This window comes from Otolemur garnettii, unplaced genomic scaffold (assembly GCF_000181295.1).
Source record: "Otolemur garnettii isolate 467f Iridium unplaced genomic scaffold, OtoGar3 scaffold00171, whole genome shotgun sequence".
Lineage (NCBI taxonomy): Eukaryota > Metazoa > Chordata > Mammalia > Primates > Galagidae > Otolemur > Otolemur garnettii.
In genome coordinates, this window is record NW_003852566.1 from 2,732,595 (window position 1) to 2,746,919 (window position 14,325).

At 53.5% G+C, this 14,325-nt stretch overlaps 1 protein-coding gene across 2 annotated transcripts in view; it reads left to right on the forward strand.

Annotated features, from left to right (window-relative positions):
• The window catches only part of EVC (EvC ciliary complex subunit 1), a 77,076-nt gene extending 67,293 nt beyond the window's left edge, over positions 1–9,783 (forward strand). The window contains exons 17-21 of one of the 2 annotated variants that reach the window (XM_012811637.2): positions 1,104–1,215; positions 4,256–4,382; positions 6,107–6,203; positions 6,902–7,013; positions 7,564–9,783. In XM_012811637.2, coding sequence (XP_012667091.1) covers positions 1,104–1,215; positions 4,256–4,382; positions 6,107–6,203; positions 6,902–7,013; positions 7,564–7,648 — 533 coding nt within the window. In that variant the 3' untranslated portion in view covers positions 7,649–9,783. The remainder of the gene's footprint in view (positions 1–1,103; positions 1,216–4,255; positions 4,383–6,106; positions 6,204–6,901; positions 7,014–7,563) is intronic. The other variant, XM_003800191.3, reaches the window with a different exon arrangement.
• The last annotated feature ends 4,542 nt before the right edge of the window (positions 9,784–14,325 follow it).

A 14,325-nucleotide genomic window follows, 5' to 3' on the forward strand; every position in this document is an offset into this window, starting at 1 on the left:
TCATCGTGTAGCTAGTGAGTGTGATGCCAGCAGTGGCCATAGTTCATCGTGTAGCTAGTGAGTGTGATGCCAGCAGTGGCCATTATCATCGTGTAGCTAGTGAGTGTGATGCCAGCAGTGGCCATCATGCATCGTGTAGCTAGTGAGTGTACAGTCTCCTGGCACAGCTCCCTGGGACTACTTTTTGGTGGGTTGTATTACCCAGCTGAGAAGTGCCTTGTAGGAGCTGGTCCTATAGTTGAGTGGTCCCAACATTTTGGCACCAGGAGCTAATTTTGTGGAAGACTATTTTTCTAATCCTGAAGGTGTTCATAAGGCGTGTACAACCTTGATCACTCCTGTGCACAGCTCACAGTAGGGTTTGCACTCCTATGAGAACTTAAAGCTGTGGCTGATCTGGGAGGAGATGGAGCTCAGGTGGGGATGCTATCCATGGGGAGTGGCTCTAAATACAGATGAAGTTTCACTCGCCTGCTTCCCACCTCCTGCTGGATCGTCCAGTTCATAACGGCACAGACCACTCCTGGTCCACAGCCTGGGGGTTTGGGAGCACAGGTATAGTTGACTGTCAAGCCAGGACCTCTCAGGAGCAGAGGGGGTATTGTTAATAATTACGCTGGGCTGACACATATGAACCAATCCTGTCTTGGGCCATTCAGGGCACTTTGTCACTTTAGGTTTAAACTTTCTAAAAACCATTAGCAGCTAAATCTGCAAATAGGAAAGAGCTCCAAGAAGTGGGGTGTGACTAAGAGGCCAGACTTCCCAGAGCCCTGGAAAGAGTCACTTAGGCACTAACATTTGTGAGGCTCACTACACTCTGGCGAATCATTTTCCCTGTTTGCTGCAGCTTTGTGGGTCCTCCTGGTGCCCTCGTAGTGAGGGATCTTTCTTAGGTGGGGCTGGAGCAGTGGGGCAGAGGGCACTGGGATACTTCCCTCCTGTGATGCCGAGCCAGTGTCAGAGGCCATGGGGTCCCCTCACTCACCACACCCTTCAAGAGCAGTTGTGTCCTGCTCTTCCCAAACTCCAGCCCCTGCCCAAGACCCACCACAGTCGATCCTCCAAATGACAAACTGAAAGTCGTGTGTTCCTTGCTCTAGGTGAGAGAATGGAAAATCACAAGCTACGAAAAAAGCAAGAGTTGAGTAGTGCTTCGCTGGGGAGCAAGCTGGCAGGTGGGACTCTTGAAGCCTCCCAGGCTGTCCACCAGAGGTGAGGTCTGCACTTTGGTTTGGGGGGGGTCTCCCACACCATGACGTCCTCAACCCCTCCATGTCACCCATGCGCATGTGTCACCGCACACCTACCATCTGCCTCCCCCAAGCAGTGTGGAAACCCAGGAGCTTTGTCCTGCTCTGTGGTCCCCACTCAGCACCTGCAGCAGCACCTGGGGTCAATCACTGAGCAGGGACAGGTATGGCGGTGGCTCCTTTGCAGGTTTAAGTGGCATTCACAACCCGACACACCTCCACCCTCACTCATACTTTGGTACCCTCAGAAGCGGACCTTGAGACAGGGATTTGGGTGTAGGTTGTTCACCTGGGTGGTGACCCCAGAAAAAGTGGTAAGGAGCAGGGAAGTGAGGAGCAGACGGTGTTTCCTGTGACAGCGACCATCACAGTGGAGCCACACACAAACGGATTATCTCGGTGTTGTAGGCCACAAGTTGGGGCTGGCTCACCTAGCCTTTTTGGGTCTCTCAAGGCCAAAATCAAGGTGTGTAAACCAGCTGACGCTCCTCAGGGGCCAGTCCTGATCTGCTTCTGAGCACATTCAGGGCCTGGGGGAGCTGGTGTCCTTGTGCTCTCAGAGGCACCATCAGCCTCAGGCTGCCCTGACCCCATAAAGGCCCATCTTTGGTCCTTGCATGACCCTCAACAAGGATCAGCCGGAGCATCAAATCCTGCTCACATCTGGACTCTCTTCTGCTGCCTCCCTCATGCTCCTCCTGGAGAAGTTTCTCTGCTTTTTAGGGCAACTGATTTAGGCTGGACCCCCACCCCCCAATCACCCAGGCTAATCTCTGAATCTTAAGGTCTTAGTCACAGATATCATATCCTGTTTGCCATGTAAAGTAGTCTTCACAGGTCCTGGGTCTGGGGCGTGGCCATCATTGGCCATCATGATGCGGTGTCCAAGTGGGAAAACCCAGTAAGTCCTGTGATGAGGAGTCTCCATGGAGCCCTTAGAAGGGGCACAGCTCCCAGCAAAGGGCTACGAGGGGAGGGAATTCACAGCTCCCATCCACACTGCTAGAGCGTCTGTCCTGGACGTGTCCAATTAGCCCCCAGCAGGCCAGATGCACAGTGTAAGCACAGGTGCTTAGTGCAAGTACCCAGTGGCATGACAGGAGCTGTCGTTGGAGTGCAGGTGACCTCCGAGGGGCTGTGGGCTTGTGGGCACAGCTCCCGTGTGCCCCTGGTGGGCAACTGCTCTTTGCTTGGACTTGAACTGGGTACTAGGGACAGTTTCTGCCACTCAGGAGCTCAGCCTGGAGGAGAGACTTACAAGTATGAGACAGCAGTAATGGGGCCTGGTGCTGTGCTGGCGTCCCACCCCTGCCACAGGCCACAGGGCCCTTCCAGCCCCTCATCTTTCATCCTGTGTAGGAAATAAGAACTGTAGTGTCCCCTGAGTTAGACTGACTCCAGCATCCAACCCCCAGCCCCACCATAAATTCTCTGATGGTCACTATCAGCAGTCAGCAAATGCCCTGCTCTTGGGTGGCAAGGACTGAACTCACCCCAGTTTCCTGTGTGTCTAGCAAACTATGGGACTGACAGTCCTTAGATTTGCGACTCAGGCATCGCTTAGCCTTCCTTCTAAACTTTCAGATTCTGAGTCCCACAGCTTCAGACTCAGGGAATTGGAGGGGGAGGCCAAGAATCCTCTCCCTCCCCACCTTACAGGGTTATTATGAATGAATATGGTCCAGGGGCTTCCCTCTGACTCAGGTAGTCCAAGAGGAGGAAAAGACCCCTCCCCCTCCTCTGATCCAGGGGACCTCAGTAGCCACCTGGTCCACCCTGGTTCATGGAGAAGGAAGAGAAGCCTGCAGGGGTAGGGAGGGGTACATTACCCCTTCTCATATCTTGGGAGCTCACCCAAAGCTGTGGATACCCTTCCCTCCCTGCATCATCTCCTGACCTCACAGGCACAGTTTCCAGTGAAACTCGGCCTCTGAGGGTGTGGGGCAGACTGTACCGCAGAGCACTGACCTTAGCTATGTCACATAGTCATTCAGTATCTGCCCTGAGGACCTGTGAGCTTTTTACTCACAACTGTCTCAAACCCAGTACAGCACCTGGCAGGCCACATACTCTAACACATGAATGAATGAGCAGATGGAGGGATGACAGACTCTTATAGGATGCATAGGAGTTTGCAGGGCACAGACAAAGAAGAGAAAGGCATTACTAGCAGACAGCATGGAGCAAAAGCAAGGTGGCATTGTTGTGCCTCTGGGTACAACATACAACACTAGCCACCTTTGGTGGCTTCTGCCTTCAGGTCTAAAAATGTAGCCCCTGTCCTAAAAGATTGGAAGAAAGAAGGCAGGGAGCAGTAATGGAAACAGTGTGGGTGGATTTTGCTGAGGGCCAGAGGAAAAATAGCTGAGGTATCCAAAGAGGGAGGGAGGGGAGTTTGCTCCCAAGAGGGAGGTAGGTGCTCCTGGGGGTCAGGGATGTGGCCTCTGTCCCAGCTCCAGGCCTCACTGCTCAGAGTAACTGGTGCCTGCCAATTCAGGAATTCTCAGCATATGAGGAAGTTTCCTATTTTTAAGGGAGGGGCTGAGGCCCCTCTGGTCCTTTTAGGAGAAGTTTCCTCCCCGGGGCATAAGATTCCTTTCTGTCCAGAAGCTAAGCCTCTTTGCAGCTGCCGGTCCTCAGGGCAGCCCCGCCTCTCCGGGCTTCTTCCCCTTTTCTACTCTGTTCTGCCGGAGTGGCCACCAAGCCTCTCTGAAGCTCACATGAAAACTGTGCCTGCAGGAGTCTGTACACTGCCATGTATCAGTCAAAGGGTGTCCAGTCTATTATGAGTCAGCCTGCTGGGGGGCCTCAAGCTGGGGCTGGAGCATGTGTGCCCCAGTCAATTGTCCATGATGGCCAGGCTTTTCTCAGCACTCCAAGGGCTCAAGGACAGCTGATGGGCACTAATTGCCTCAACTCACCAGACTTAGGGGAAGGTTTGTGCTGGGGCCGGGAGCCCCGCCATCCTGGGCAGCACTGACTGCCCGCCATGCCTCCCCCAGGATGCTGGCCCAGCAGAAGAGGTTCCTGGCACAGTTCCCTGTGCACCAGCAGATGCGCCTAAACGCCCGGAAGCACCAGGCAAGGGTTATGGACCTTCTGGAAGCCCAGCTTGAGACCCAGCTGCAGGTACAAGTTACAGAAAGGGGCCTCTGAAGGGCAGTAGTTAAAAGGGAGTAGATACGGCAAAAGGCCAGCCCCATGCCACGGGTCAGCCACAAGGCCATGTGGGGGGACCCTGTACCTCCCTGTCTGGCAAGGTCGCCCTGCTGAGTCTTGCTGCAGGACTGTGAGCTCCCAGAGGGCAGGCAGGGCTATTTCAGTTCCACATCTGCTGATGACACAGATACGAGCCTTGGCCTGTGTGCATGTTGCCCCCAGTGCCTTGGGGTCGGGGCCGATGCCACCCAGGCAGTGCTGCCATCACTGAGCTTTGCACTGCGTCTGAAATGTACAGGGCTCAGTCCCCATGGTGGACAATGACAATTTCATCACAGAAAAATCTCATTATTTTGAGATTATAAGGTTCAGCAATAAAGCAAAGTGACGACCCTTAAAAACAATCAAATCTTCCAGAATGGAAGAATTTAACACAGTGTCAGCCCTTTTGGCATGTGCCCCACCAGTCAATAGTAACAGTGACAATAAGAATGACAGCAGTAGGCGGGGCGCTGTGGCTCACACCTGTAATCCTAGCATCCTAGGAGGCCAAGGTGGGAGAATTGCTTAAGTTTAGGAGTTCAAGATCAGCCTAAGCAAGAGAGAGAGAGAGACCCCGTCGCTACTAAAAATAGAAAAACTAGCCAGGTGCTGTGGCAGGCACCTATAGTCCCACCTACTCAGGAGGCTGAGGTGGGAGAATCACTTGAGCCTAGGAGTTTGAGGTTGCTGTGAGCTACTCTGGCACCATGGCATTGTACCCAGCGTGACAGAATGAAAATTAAAAAATTTTCATTAAAAAATTTAAAAAAATTTAATTAATTGATTAATTATAAAAATAAAAGTTACAACTCAGGCCAGGTACGGTGGCTCACACCTGTAATCCCAGCACTCTGAGAGTCTGAGACGGGAGGATTGCTTGAGTTCAGGAGTTTGAGATGAGCCTGAGCAAAAGCGAGACCCTGTCTCTACTAGAATAGAAAAATTAGCCAGGCATTGTTGTGGGTACCTGTAATCCTAGCTACTTGGAAGTATGAGGCAGGAGGATCCCTTGAACCTAGGAGTTTGAGGTTACTGTGAGTTGGGCTGATCCCAGGGCACTCTGGCCTGGGTGACAGAGTGAGACTCTGTCTAATAATGACAGCAATGGTAGCCAACATTTATTTATTGAGGGTCTGTTATAGACAGTCGCTGAGCAGACAGCTTTTTACACACTATCTAATGTCATCCTCCAACATCTGAGGAGGTGGCTACTGTTACGGTTCCCTCCCGGTTACAGATGGGGAAACTGAGGCTTTCAGGGTTAGCTTCCTATCCCAAGTGACACAGTTAATAAGTCATGGAATTCAGGCCTACCTGGTTAAACCACGGCAGTGACAGGTAAGAGCCCAGACTCTGAAGTCGGCTGCTCCACCTCTGCGGCAGGTCACTGAGGCCCTCTCACCTCAGTGTTCTCATCTGTAGAATGGAGACCCAGGGTGGGCACGCGGTCTCCAATTACCAGGCAGGAGCAGCCCCCTCCTTCACAGGTGCCTCCTCCCAGCTCCTGAGCCACTGGAGGGCTTCTCCAAAACTCCTCGTCCACCCCAGGGTTGGGTCCCATCAGCCAAGCTCAGAGTGTCTGAGTTCATTCTGCGGGGATTACAGAGGAGGAGGAAGGCGGGCAGGCCCACAGTGTACCCACTTTGTTTCAGGAAGCTGAGCAGCACTTCCTGTCTGAGCTGGCAGCTTTGGCCCAGGTGCCTCTCACTGAAACCAAACTGCTCCCCAGTAAGCGCGGGCTGCTGCCAGGTGAGTCCTCAACAGCCTCGCGCTAAAGCAGGAGGCTCTCGGGCTGGTCCCATGTTCCCCACTAACTAGCTGTGTGGCCTTGGGGTTTCTACCTAACCTCTCTGGGTTTTCATGTTGGAAAATGACCAGGCCCAGTTAGGACACACCGTAGGCCCCTTGCTTTCTGGCACTTGATGATTCTGTTTCCTGGTTCGCTCACCAGCCATGTCTCGTATCTGATTCTGGTTTCCCATCCATGAAATGGGTACACTAAGCCTCCTTCCTCTGCCAGCAACAGCCCCAGCGGTGCCACAGGATGTAACCTGGTGATGGACAAGTGCCTGCATAGGTGGTGTGAGGACATAGCTATGTTGACATAGATGCTGTGGTACCGGGGCTGTTTTCAATTTCTTACTGATTTAAGCCTTGAAAAGTCAGCTGGGTGGCATGGAAGGAAGCACAGTGAGAGCCTGGCAGACCTGAGTTCAAATCCAAGCTCTAGCTCCCTACCAGCTTTGTTGTTTTGGGAATACATGACACCTTCCCCAGCCTCAGTTTCCTTCTCAGTGAAATGGGTATAATAGCCTAAGAACTGAGCACACACGTGACCCAGAGAGGGAGGGTGTTCAGAAATGTCAGGCTGGGTTGGAGCGAGGCCAAGAGAAGTTGCACTTGTCTCAGGTCACAGAGGTGTGGCTGGGATCATCTGTCTTTCACAGAAAAACCTCTAAGGACCAAAAGGAAGAAGCCTCTGCCCAGGGAGAGAGGAGGTCCAGGGGCACCCCAGGATGAGGACCTTGCATACGGGGACCACACCTCAGGGTCACTCAGGTACAGTGGGGGTCCCCAGCTTTTGTATGTGGATGAGGATGGTCAGTGCACCATGTGCCTGAGATCTGGGCTGGGAAGTCGGCCTTCTCAGAGGCGTTATGGTGACAGGCCAAGAGATGACGTATGTGAGCAGGTTTGCAAGCGAGCAGCGGGCCTGGCTGATGTGGAAAGTGCTGGCCTGACAGTCCCTATTGCTACTGGGTCCCGTTTGGCCTAGGAGGGCTATGACCTAACTCCACGCCCCATCAGAGTCCAGCCTGAAGAGCTGGGCAGTGCCCTCTGTCACCAAAGCTGGCCAATGGCTACAGTCTCTAGGGTCTGCAGTCGGTGGGTCCATCCTGGGGCACCTCAGTCATGGTGGCACTGGGTGGTCACCTACCCAACAGGGAAACTGGGGGCTTCACGTCTTAACAACTCATGTTGTAGTGAAAACGGTCTGGATCTCCTGCCAGTGCCTTGTCACTTAATCAAGTTGAGTGAGCCATGCCATGGGCGGGCACGAGCCAGCGTCCCAACTGGGACCTTTCCTCCCTGTCCTCCTTGTTTTAAGCAGCAAAAGGCCAAGTCAGCAAGAAAGTGAAGCTGGCAATGGTGAGAATGCAAAGAAGATGCTGAAGAGACGGAGCAATCTGTAGTTTCAGACCAGTTGGGGACGTGAACCTGAAGCCAGGTGTGGACACGGTGGATACCACCCCCTCTCACAGCCATGAGACATGCCAGGAAGGAGGGGTGTGTGGGGTCTCGCCTTCACATTTCTGTCGTGATAGGGATGGAGAAGGAATGCTAAAAAGCACAAATGAGTACGGCAGGCCCTGTAGCCTGAGAGAATTAGGAGCCTGGCGTTGGACGCAGGTATCTGTGAGTCTGCATCTCCTGTGGCTTTGAGCCCTGGCTTGATTCCTCACGGGGCTCCTTCTTCCTGAGAGCATCGTCTCTTCCTTGGCCCTCCCGGTCCTCTGTACCCCAGCCCCACCCCTGCATCCTGATGCCGCCCGAGCCTATCTTCCCTGAGCTCACGGGTATTTCATCGCAGCCTCGGGCCCTCTGCCCCCAGCCTCTCTGAGAAGGGCTGCTGAGCAGGGGTCAGTCTTGCTGGTGTTTCCTGCACCCGTCTCTGCCATCCAGCACCCTGTTCTCTCCTTCCCATGCCCCCCACCTGTTGGCTTCAATGTTCTCATGGGACCACTGCCTGCCTTTGTATTTTCCTGTCCTGGGCTCAGCTGGCAGATGAGGCCTGGTCATTCTGATGACCCTGATGAGGGAATCCCTGGCCCAGTAGCCTGTCCTGACCCACTGGGAGCTGAGGACCCACAGGTACATGGTGATACTACAGCAGTGTCTTCTCCAGGAGGCACTTAGAGTACATGGAAGGGAGGCCTTGCTCAGCCCCCGCTACACCTGTTGGGGGTGAGTCCTTCTACTGGATGGCAGGTCCTCTCTGTTGGGGCACCTGCTTCTTCTGATGGTTGATGAGAACATCCAGAAACTTCCACATCAGCCACACATAAACCACAGCCAGGAGAGGCCTTTCCCACCTGGAGAGAAAATTGCTTTTGACATTGAAATCAGGGATTCTCAACTTCAGCACAGTGGACAGTTTGGGTGAGATAACTCTTAGTCTGAGGGAAGGACATGTCCTACCCGTTTTAGGATGTTCAGCAGCACCCCTGACCTCCACCCACTAGAGGCCAGTAGTATCCCACACCAATTACCACAAACAAACAGGTCTCCAGATGTTGCCCAGTGCCCCTCCGGGGGCATCACCTACTGATCAGATGCAAAGTCAGCCCTAGTCAAGTCCCCCATGCGACACATGAGGTGGGCACTAATTCCCAGAACATAGTGGGCTCCATGGATTTTCTGGGCCATTTGTGAATTTTCATTTCTTAGAATCTGAATTAGACTCTTTCAGTCAAGCAAGGGTGGCTTCTACCCGGAAGCCGTAATCAAACTCACCCTCTGTCAAGGGCATCCTTCAGTTCCTGTTGGGGCAGAGGTAGGATTTCCAAAGTTAACTAACAGCTCCCTCTTGTGGCTCAATAAAATACAAAATATTTTCTTTGTGGGGTCTTGTAAAAAGCTGTGGGTTCCTTAGTGCGGGATTCTCAGACCGTGGTTTGCACCGAAATCACTTGTATTTTGTCACTTGAGTGCTCTGTATTCTGAAGCAGATGGCTCCTGTGTTGGGGGTGCATTTGCTGAAATGCATGTGGTAAATGCAGGCCTGCTGACAGCACCAGGACTGGCTCAGTTGCCCTGAGACTAGATCTCTGAAAGCATCCATTCAAAGATCTCCAGGGACCAACACAAACCCTTCCCCTCTGACAAGTCCCTGGGGGCTCCCTGCTCCACAGTCCCCCAGTGTGACTCACAGCCTGGCACACAGAATTCAATGACAAGGATGTGGACTGTGTGTGTTCACATCACAACCCAACACCTGTAGCTCCCAGCGAGAGCACTGTGGAGACTTCACAGTGGAGTGGCCTCTCTGATGGCAGTGAAACGTGGTTATCTGGAAGACTGGAAGCTCCAGTACATCCCTGGGCACAGGCCTGGGGCACCCTGATGCTGATGTGGGCTTGAAGGATGACCTGAGATAAGCAGTGGGGACCCAGGACTCATCTCCACTGCCCTTCCCCACTTTGGTTACCAGCCCCAGGTGTTATGGGCTGTGGGCAGTGATGGTGATGGCAGAGGTGCCATTGGAAGGGACCTCAAGGGATGATACAGTGAGACTAATTAGTGAATAAATTCTTTCATGAGAACAGCACCCTCTGACCCAAACTTGAGTCCCCAGGATGGAGCCAACAAGGTTTACAGGGCCAGTGCCCTCTAAGGACTCCCTGGATGGCTGCTGTCCCTTCTGTGCAATGTCCTCTGAGGCCCCCAAGCGGGTGAAGATTTTGCTGCTGCTACAGAAGGCTCCTCACTGCTCTAACCTGCTCAGCCCATCTCCTCAAACACAGATCTGAGTGATGCCTTGGGGTGGCAGTCCCCAGCTCTGAGGCAAAAAAGCAAACTCTTGTCCATGGACTAGAGGCCCAGTGAGGCCTGTTCTCCACTCACCCGCAGCCCAGCTGGTGCCCCTCCCCTGTGCACTGCACCCAGCCTGTCTGCTCTCAGTCCTGCCTGCCTCAGGGCCTTGCCTATGGCGTGCCTTCTGTCTGGAGCACCCCTGCCCCCCTTCCACCCTGAGTGCTATGTGCTTTGCTGCTGGCACTGGGGTGGGGTGGGGTGAGGAGACGTGTGACCTTCCTTTATTTCTTGTCCAAGCTTAGGACTAGACATAGAAGTATAAGTGGGGCCCACGTAAACATATCCTATAAAACCCAAGTCAACTAACCCTTACCCAGATCCCCAAAATGCCCCAGACCTCTCTAGTGTCACCTGTTCTGCAAGGACTTCAGGAAGAGGGAGCAGTGGCCTTAACCAACTACAGCTGAAGCCTCTGGCTAGGCTGTGTACCAGACACAGTCTTGCACACACACAACTCCACACCCAGGGCCCACAAGTCTGCACAGGAGGCGTGGGGCTCCGTGGGCCTCACAGGCAGCTGCAGGGCAGCATGAGAGCCTCCCTGAAGGATCCAGGAACCCAACTGACAGAAGGCAGAGTGAGGGGAAGGATAAAGTTCATTTAACACACAGCATGGGGAGTGTGATTACCAGGTCACCAACCGGGTTCCCTTGCTTCTGTGCCTTCTTCCTGGGAAGGGGGAGGTGACAGTTTTGGTGGGCAGTAAATGATCTTCAGGGGAATGAGTGGGCCCAGGAGGCAGACAACTTGTGAACAGCCCTCTTTGGAAATGAACCTTCCTGACAGTTTGGGCTGAGGTTAGCCCAGACATCATGTGGGGTCTGATGCTCAGTCTCTCCCTGTGCTGGGACTTCTAATCTTCTCCGGTTAGTGAAATTTCAGGGATGGGATGGAAGGCAAGTGTAGACATAGGAGCTTCAGAGAACAGCTCCCATCTGTGCCCTGGGAGGGACAGGGCTATGAGGCAAAGGGGGCTCAGAAGTGCCAGCACAGCCACACACTGTGCCTGAGGGCATCATTTTCTGAGCCTCGACATAGCATCTGGGGAAAAGTGTGTTTCCCAAGGCCAGCCAGCTCCTTAGGGGGGGAAAGGGCCCCTTCCTCCCAGACTGACCCCTCTGTGGAGACATGACTAGTGGGAGATCCCATTTTCTGTCTTCTAAGTGCTCCCTTGAGAGTAGGTCACAGAATGTGAAGCTGGGTGTAATGGGATTAGTATCTGACCTTGCCCCAGGCTGCACACCCACTGCCTTCCCCTTGGCCAGCCAGGTGACATCTGGCGGGTAATAGGCATGGGGCAGGGGGAACTATATCATGCTGTCCCCTCCCCACGCCCACCGGTTTACAGCTTGACTGCATTCAGAATTACCCAGGGTCATGTTAAAAACACAGATTCTCAGGCCCTCCCCAGAGATCCTGAGTTAGCAGGCTAGGCAGGAAACCTGGGACTCTACTTTTCCTCCGACTGGGCTACTGATGGGGTTTTTCCCCACCCTGGCGCACCTCCGACTCTCCCCAGTGGCCTGTGATCTGGCCACTTGCTTTGTCTGGAGTTAGCCCCTTGTTTGTCCACCTTGTTCTGAATGCGGTGCCCACAACATGCGCCTCTCGGGTCCCAGCAGCGAGGAGCAGAGATGACCGGCCTCCCCAGCCTCTGCTCTGAGACCCTTCCCTGTGCTGGTGTAGAGGTCACACTCCCCACAGGCTGACAGAGAGCAGGGACATGGAGGCAGGCCTGTGCCCATGAGATGGAGCTCCTCTGAAGGACCACGGGGCTCAAGGAAACCTAAGGCATCAGCTGTCCTAAGGCATCTGTCCTCCCTCCTCCATGGTGCTCAGATCTGCAGCAGCACCCACCAGCTGTCCTGCCTCCTGCTCCCTCCCCATTTCCCCCCACAGACATGTCCCCCAGTGAATGTCTCATTCATGGCTAATTCTGTCTCGTGTCCATGTCTCAGAGGACCTGGTCTAAGGCACCGGGCAACTCATACTTTGCCACCCTTCAACCCCCTATGAACTCTGGGCCCCTGACGGCTCTAGAAAACTGGCCCTGCTGGTTCTCCATCCTCCAGAGGCCGGCCTGCCAGAGCTGAGCAGAGGCAGACAAGTCAGGCTCAAGGTCAGGAGCCGAGGCCCCAGCCTGCGGTCACGGGGAAGCCTGGTCCGGGAGGACCCCCATGCATACGTTTATCCACCTGGCTACACTCCCACGCCAGGCTGGAAGGATGGCAGTGCTCCAGGGTGCAGGCAGATGTTGGGAAGTGGAGCACTCCTGTGTGCTGTGAGATAGGAGCCATAGGGGGCACAGCGCATGCTCACTTCCAAATACAGTGGCCTGGGTGGAGGCTACAGGGGCCTTCTTTTTCTAGTCCAGGGCTTTGGTCCTTGCACGCTGCCTGCTCCTCTACAGTTGAGGCATATACAGGACCCCAAGCCACCCACTGGAACTAACTACTCCACAAGCAGGCACGCAAGATAGGCTGTCTGTGTATTTTGATGGAATTCCCAGAAAATCCCCAGATGGGTCCTGGAGACCCAGCATAGCCATGCCACGATTTCCCTCCTCCCAGGAGGCTCTCCTGAGGGGAACCTTTACTGTGAAGCCAGATGGTCTAGGGCCCCGCAGCCTTTCCTACAGGGTCTCTGCAGCCCTGCACCAAGATGAAAACAGAACTTCAGCTGGCTAGGAATACCTTCACTCCATCACTTGACTTAATTGCAAAGAAACTTCAGGCAGATGACACTGTAAATGCGTGTGTGTCCCCAAGCCCACACTTACTGTCTTGGAAAAAGAACAGAGAGGATCATTAGGAACTTTTGCTGAACAGTGGCTCAGTTGGGTCTGCAGAGATTTGGCAATGGGCTAAGGGTAGCAATCCTCTCTCACCCGCTATTGCTATGACCAAGGGCGCCAGACCAACTCTGGGGGCCAGAATATGTCAGGTAGTGTAGGTGACATCTGAAAATGGCTTGGGTTCTAAGTGGATCAGAGGAAAGTGTAACAAAGGTCTCCCCCATTCTGCCTCACTTGTTGAGTCAGTGTACAATCTGGATACAGAGATGACAATACAGTGGGGCCAGAACAGCCCTCCCTGGGACATCAGAGCCAGCTGTTAAATTATCCAGGCTCCAGGCTCCCTGAATCCATGTTGGTAGCTTGAATTGGTGTGGTGAGAGATCAGATTGGTTCCCAAAGCGGAAGCCTTGAGAGAGGAGTCTTTTAAGAAGTAACTGGGTCATGCTGCCTTGGCGAATGGAGTGATCCATCCAAGGATGAATGAGTTAGTGGATTAATGGGTTAATGGATTAATGGTTTATCCTGGGAATGGGACTGGGGCTTTATAAGAGGAAGGAGACCTGAGCCAGCCCCCTCAGCCCCGTCACGTGTGATGCCCTGCACCGCCTGGACACTGTAGACAGCAAGAGGGCTCTTACTGAGGGCATATCCTCCATCTTGGACTCAGCCTCCATACCTGGAGTTCAGTTACAACAATGCAAAATGGACCAAGACAGAAAATTGGTACCAGACGTGGGGGCCATGGAAATTAGTGAACACTACAGACCAGGGCTTTACACCCTACCTACCTTAAGCTGGTGTCCATCACATCAGGAGTCCCACATGCTATGATCACTCAACATAGAACAAAGGACCCACTGCAACTTAATGGGGGGGGGTGAGGATGGTCTTTCAATAAATGGTGGTAGATCACTTGAACGTCATGTGCGAAAAGGAGAACGTTCAGCCCTACCTTACATTGTCCATAAGGATTATTGAGAGAAGGTTCATAGACCTAAGTATGAAAGAGGAAACTTCTAGAAGAAAACTTAGACCATTGTGGTAGGCAGAATAATGCCCCAACTACCACCACCAAGCCCACATGCTAATCTGGAGCCATAACTTTCCGTGGCTAGGGGAGGTAAGGTTGCAGGTGCATGAATAAGAGAGAGAACAGTCTCCCCTGAAACTTCCTGGGAAACCCACCTTCCTCCCGAGATCTCATGGGAGGGAAGAAAGTCATGTGTCTCAGAAGGCATGTTGCAGCTCAGCTTCTAAGAAGTAAGATGCGTCTGTCTTACCAGGATGCCTGTCCTTCTATCTGCTTCTTGGAGGTGTTGGGGAATCTGAAGTTGGACCTGGGCTGACACTGGTTGTGACCTAGAGATCAGACGAAGGCCCTGTCGGACACTGCCTTAGAGGATGCCACTGGCTGTGACCTGGAGATCAGACGAAGGCCCTGTGGGACACTGCCTTAGAGGATGCCACTGGCTGTGACCT